Below are 6629 nucleotides of genomic sequence, written 5' to 3'. Positions count from 1 at the left end.
TCTTGTCAGACCTAATATAAATCTATACACAACTATCACGCTCTCCCTACAAGAGACTCTGGTTATAATTTACAGGACTTTTGACTTTGTTACCATGAAGGTAACACGAAGGGAATGTCTCACAAATTTACATGAACTAAACTGAAAACCTTTGGTAAATAAGTTTGAAAAGTAAATGATACATAAACTATACCTATTATAGTTTATCTAGAACGTTTGTAATATAAAAGAACTCTTTTATGAAAATACATTAATGTTATGAATCCATAAACTATGCTTATTATAGCTTAATATATGTGTTCTAAACGAATGAAGAATCTTATCACGAATGACTAAATTTCAGTTTATAATGATAAACTAACAAGTAAATATAGTACTTATTGTTATACACTTTGCTCAACATAATACAAAGTGTTAAGAAAGTTATAAGCTGTTAACTAGTTTTTAACCTTTCTGCACTGTTTTAGAAAAATCATACAAAGTTGAAAACTGAATCCGTAAATTCTGAGAGTTCATAAAATGTTTCTAGTTTATCCATAATTTTTATTATGATTTTTGGAAGTCTTTAACTTGGGTTAAAATGTCCATATTCACAGACTGGTCCGGATTTGTTCTTGAAATGATAGGCTGTTTTGTAAAAATCACCATAAATCGTAGAAAATCGTATGGAGATGTGAAAGTAGTCATTTTAAAGGTATAAAACTGAACTATTTTCATCTAATACAGTTTTGAAAACTAAAATGTTTAAGTTGACCAAAACAGTCCGTGAATGGAGTTAAACTTTCTTGATGAAAGCTGTTGGAAAAGTTTAGTTGTGTTCTTGGTGTTTTAACTTGTATTCCCCTCCCCTCCCCCCTTAAAACTTAAGAGAGCATGAAAATATAGGGGTATGAACTCACCTTATGTGATTTCAGTGGATGGATGTTGAAGAAGAGAAGTGTTCAACTCAAGAACACCTAGAAGATGCCTTGAAGATTCGAGATTCTAACACAAATATGATGGAGTTTGTGTAAGGAATCAATGATTTGAGTAAAAGGAAGTGTAATAACCATAGGAAGGGTGATGATACTTACCAAATGTATAAGGAAAGCTTGAAAAATGCCTTGGAAATCTTGAAATTGTGTGAGAGAATTTGAGAGAAAAGATGTGTTTGATCTTTGGTGGAAATGAGATAAATGAGTGAGAATGAGGAGAGATGGTGAGTTTTCTGCCTTTGACTAAGAGTGTGGCTGGTCAAATCGTGGGGAAAGTACTCTTGAATGACCAAGTATGGTGGGGAGGGGTGTGGGTTAGTCATGGAGTGGGTATGGGGTGGTTGCTTGTGTCTAACACTATGGCAAAGTCAACACTCCACCACAAGATCTTGCTTTATGGATTTTATTCTTAATTAAGAATTTCCTTAAAAATATGTTGAATTTATGAATATATGGGACCTTATATGTCAAAATATGAGTTTGGGTGAAAATCCCCCGTTAAAATAATTAAAAACGGGCTTAAAACGGAGTTGTGGTCGAAAACCGAGTGAGAAATGGGGAAATCCGAAGTCAGGAGGGTGATTCTGGTCTTAACAGCCCTAGGTCCGAAGTGGGGGTTTGGCTGCTGAAGTGGATCTGAAGGAGAAGGAGCTGTGGTCCGAGGAGAAGGAGCTGCGGTCCGAGGAGGCTCCGCAGGCGGGTTCGTCAGGAAGGTCCGGAGCGAAGTCTGTTGCGGTTCAGTGGCTTCGATTGGGTGACTGCGGCTCGCTGGCTGCGGTTAGACAAGAGGACTTTGGACTCGGTTCATGCGGCCTCGGTTCCAGAAGGGCTTGGTCCTTATAGAGAGGCTTTGGCCCTAAGAGGCTAATTTCCAATGTATCTTCCCGCTTCAAGTGGTTTTTCACCAAGTCAAGTGTCGGGATGCCCCAAATGATCAAAATAAATCAAAAGGGGTTTTGAGAGAGATTTGGGAGAGATTTGACATACTTGGAGAGATTTCACATACGTAGAGAGATTTGGGAGAGATTCCACATTCTTGGAGAGATTTGGGAGAGATTTGACATTCCTGAAGAGATTTCACATAAGGAGAGAGATTTGGGAGAGATTGAGTGAGAGAGGTTGGGAGAGACTTCTTTTGAGACCTTTTTGAGTGTTTGGCTCTATAATTCAAGGTTCGTAAACCTCGTTAAGTCTTGTTATGACTGTCATATGCCCTCGAGGGTTAAGGAATAATGTTTTATCGAGTAGTTTCATCACTTGCCCTGATTAGGGTTTAGAGTTTCCGAACACATGAAAACTCTAAGTGATACTTTGCATTAAGAGTGCGAGTTGTTTAATAAGAAACAAAATGAAAACCCTAGTATACGAGGGTTAGATGAGTTGACCAGTTTGACTTGTTGACTTTAGTTTACTTTGACTTGACTGGAAATTGACGGTTGTCACAATATTAAACAGCTAGGGATAATTATTATGTGCTAGGCGGGAGCTAGACTCGAGAGTAGAGATCATGATTCTGATTGCGAGATTTTCATTCATTAGCTTACGAGGTGAGTCTTCTCACTATACTTTACCTTGAGTGGCAGTTATGTGTGATTAGAGGGTCTTATGTGCATGAACTGTGCCTGCTATTTACTTGTGTTATGCTTTATGAGTATTATATTGTGATGTTGAGTTGAGGGACCGGAGGGTCGATATGAGTTGTGGGACTAGAGGATCCCACTGAGACACATTGACCAGCGGGTCCAATTGAGTTAAGCCTTGAGTGGCTAATGTGATGTATGTGGTATTTTGGGGAACTCACTAAGCTTTTATGCTTACCGTGTTATGTGTTATGTGTTTCAGGTAGTTCCCAGTATCACAGCAAGGCACCGGCATGATTGTACACACCAGAAGGAGATTGTTTTATGATTCTGGGATTGTGTTTCCTTTTGTTGACATTTGAGAAATATGTGTTTTGACAATTATGATACAAGTTTTATTGTGTTAAAAATGAAAATTTTTGGTTGAAAATTTAGTTGTTACATAGTATCTCCAACCTTAAAGCACAAATGGGAGATATAGCTACATCCATAAGCAAGTTGGAGTCCCGTGGTAAACTCCCTTCTCAAACCGAAAAGAACCCAAATGTCAATGTGGTGACCTTGAGAAGTGGCAAACAAACCAGAGAAAGTAGTTCAAAGAAGAAGCCAAGGGATGAAGAGGAAGAAATAGAAGTCATTCCCATTGAGGATCCTATAGCCAAGAATGATGCACAATCTGGAGCCCCAAAGAAGACTACCCCTCTAGTGACACCAATAGCCACTCAACCGCCATTGCCCTCTCGACTTGCAACTTCAAAGAAGAACATGGAGGAGAAAGAGATTTTGGACACCTTCCGAAAGGTGGAATTAAACATTCCTTTACTTAATGCAATCAAACAAATTCCTAGATATGCAAAATTCTTGAAGGAGCTTTGCACCAACAAGAGAAATTTGAAGGGAAATGAGAAAATCTCTATGAATGAAAATGCATCTGCGGTTTTACAAAGGAAACTTCCACCCAAGTGCAAAGATCCGGGAATGTTTACGGTTCCTTGCAAAATAGGAGATGTCACTTTTAGTAGTGCCATGCTTGACCTTGGTGCTTCTATTAATGTCATGCCCTATTCGGTATATGAATCATTGAATGTTGGTCCTTTAAGTGAAACCGGTGTCATAATCTCTTTTGCGGATAAATCAAGTGTCTTTTCTAGAGGTGTTTTGGAAGACGTCCTAGTGCAAGTGAACCAATTGGTCTTCCCGGCGGATTTCTATGTGATTGATCTAGATGAACAAGTGTCCTCAAAGTCGGGTATAATTTTACTTGGGAGACCATTCTTGAAGACGGCAAGAACAAAGATTGATGTGTATACGAAAAGCTTAACAATGGAGTTTGATGGTGAAACAATAAGTTTTAACATTTATGATGCTATGAGATATCCTAATGATGTTTCATCATTGTGCTTTATTGATGTTGTCAAACCATTAACCCAAGAGTTGTTCGAGTTGTCTAATGGTGACATGTTGGAGATGATTTTGAGCAAAGGATTTGATTGTGTTAAATTAGCCAAGAAGTTAAAGCTCTACTCATTAGATCCGGAAGTTGAAAGATTGGTCAAAAATTTAGAGATCAAGAAAACACTCAATTTAGTGTGAAGCAAATTGAATTACCTCAAACTCACACAAGATTGCTGCCCTCCCTTGTTCAATCACTGGAGTCGGAATTAAAAGTCCTTCCTCAACACTTGAAGTATGTGTACTTGGGAAACAACGAGACTCTTCTGGTCATCATTTCAACTCACTTAATCGAGTGTGAAGAAGAGAAACTCCTCAAAGTGTTGAAGGAACATAAAGAAGAAATGGGTTGGACGATTGCGGATATCAAAGGGTTGAGCCCCTCCACTTGTATGCACAAGATCTTGATGGAGGATGATTGCAAGCCGAGTCGAGACGCGCAAAGAAGGTTGAATCCGCCAATGATGGAAGTGGCCAAGAAAGAGATTTTGAAGCTCCTAGATGCAAGAATGATCTATCTAATCTTGGATAGCAAATGGGTGAGCCCAGTGCAAGTGGTACCGAAGAAGACGGGGATCACGGTGGTCGAGAACAACAAAGGTATGATGGTTCCCACCAGCGTGCAAAATGGGTGGACAGTATGTATTGACTACCGCAAACTAAATTCAAGCACGAGAAAATATCATTTCCCAGTACCTTTCATTGACCAAATGTTAGAAAGGTTGGCCGGGAAATCTCATTATTGTTGTCTAGACGGGTACTCCGGCTTTCACCAAATACCGGTGGCACCGGAAGACCAAGAAAAGACAACCTTCACATGTCCATTTGGCACTTTTGCATAATGGATAATGCCATTTGGATTGTGTAACGCCTTGACCATTTCCCATTTGCATGGTTAGTATCTTTTCGGAATATGTTGAAAATATAATTGAAGTTTTCATGGACGATTTTACGGTATATGAAAACTCCTTTCAAGAGTGTTTGGCCAATCTCACCAAAATTTTGAAAAGATGTATTGAAACAAATTTAGTCTTAAATTTCGAGAAGTGTCATTTTATGGTGAGTCAAGGTCTTATTTTGGGTCACATTGTGTCGAAGAAAGGAATTGAGGTGGATAAGGCCAAGATTGATGTTATTCAAAAGCTTACCTTACCCGACTTGTGTTTGGGAAGTTCGTTCTTTTTTGGGCCATGTAGGTTTCTACCGGAGATTCATCAAGGACTTTTCAAAAATAACAAGACCAATGTGCTGACTCTTGCAAAAGGATGTTGATTTCAAGTTCAATGAGGCATGAAAAGAAGCTTTCGACAAGCTCAAAGAGTTGCTTACATCCGCTCCTATCATGCAAGCACCAAATTGGGATCTCCCCTTTGAGATCATGTGTGATGCAAGCAACTATGAAATAGGCGCCGTTTTGGGTCAAAAGAATGGAAGAGCCTCCCATGTGATCTACTATGCATCCAAGACACTAGACAATGCTCAAAGCATCAACTCTACCATGGAGAAGGAGCTATTGGCCATAGTGTTCGCTTTGGAGAAGTTTAGGCAATATCTACTTGGCACTAAAGTTATTGTGTATTCGGATCACGCAGCTCTCAAGTACTTAATGACAATGAAAGATGCAAAGCCAAGACTCATCCGGTGGATTTACTATTATAAGAATTTGATTTGGAAATCCGGGACAAGAATGGATGCGAGAATCTTGTTGCCGATCTCCTAAGTTGGATCACTTCGAATGAGACTCCTCTCCCGTTGCAGGACGAGTTTCCGAATGAGCATCTCTTTTCCCTTACTCAATCTACTCCTTGGTATGCCGATATCGTTAACTTTTTGGTCACGAAAAGGTATCCCGGCACATTCACACGGGCTCAAAAAGATAAATTGAAAAGTGATGCAAAATACTATGTGTGGGATGAACCTTATTTGTGGAAACATTGTCCCAATCAAAGTATTAGGCGATGTGTGCCCCAACAAGAGCATCAATCCATTTTGCAATTTTGTCATGAATTTGCTTGTGGGGGACACTTCAGACCTAGCCAGACCTTGAGAAAGGTCCTTGAGTGTGGATTATTTTGGCCAACCATGTCACGCGACTGTTACTTGTTTTGCAAAAGTTGTGAATAGTGCCAAAAGACGGGGAACATTTCGCAAAAGAACCAAATGCCACAAAATCCAATCCTTGTTTGTGAAAATTTTGATGTATGGGGGACCAATTTCATGGGTCCATTTCCCTTCTCATTTGGAAACGTTTATATCTTGCTCGTGGTTGACTATGTTTCTAAATGGGTTGAGGCCAAAGCCACATGATCGGATGATGCCAAAACGATTATCGACTTTTTAAAATCTAATGTCTTTGTGAGGTTTGGTGTGCCTAGGGCTTTGATTAGTGATCGAGGGATGCATTTTTGCAATAAGATGATGGAGACCTTGCTAAAAAAAATACAATGTGACCCATTGTGTCTCTACCGCCTACCACCCTCAAACGAATGGCCAAGCGGAGGTTTCGAGTCGTGAGGTGAAGAGAATTCTCGAGAAAAATGTGAAACCGACTAGAAAGGATTGGACTTCAAGGCTTGATGATGCATTGTGGGCCTATCGGACCGCTTACAAGACCCCGATAGGA

At 39.7% G+C, this 6629-nt stretch overlaps 1 protein-coding gene across 1 annotated transcript; it reads left to right on the top strand.

Moving 5' to 3' along the window:
- The first annotated feature begins 3022 nt into the window (after window positions 1-3022).
- LOC111895903 (uncharacterized) lies at window positions 3023-4147 on the top strand. Its single transcript, XM_023891949.1, has one exon. It carries the CDS (start codon window positions 3023-3025, stop codon window positions 4145-4147), a length of 1125 nt encoding a protein of 374 aa, XP_023747717.1.
- Window positions 4148-6629: the final 2482 nt, after the last annotated feature.

This window comes from Lactuca sativa, chromosome 8 (genome assembly GCF_002870075.4).
Source record: "Lactuca sativa cultivar Salinas chromosome 8, Lsat_Salinas_v11, whole genome shotgun sequence".
Lineage (NCBI taxonomy): Eukaryota > Viridiplantae > Streptophyta > Magnoliopsida > Asterales > Asteraceae > Lactuca > Lactuca sativa.
This window is presented reverse-complemented; position numbering and strand designations above follow the sequence as displayed.

Bases quoted from the DNA above. Each gene is read 5' to 3' on its own strand.
- LOC111895903 (XM_023891949.1), top strand. From the start codon at position 3,023: ATGGGAGATATAGCTACATCCATAAGCAAGTTGGAGTCCCGTGGTAAA.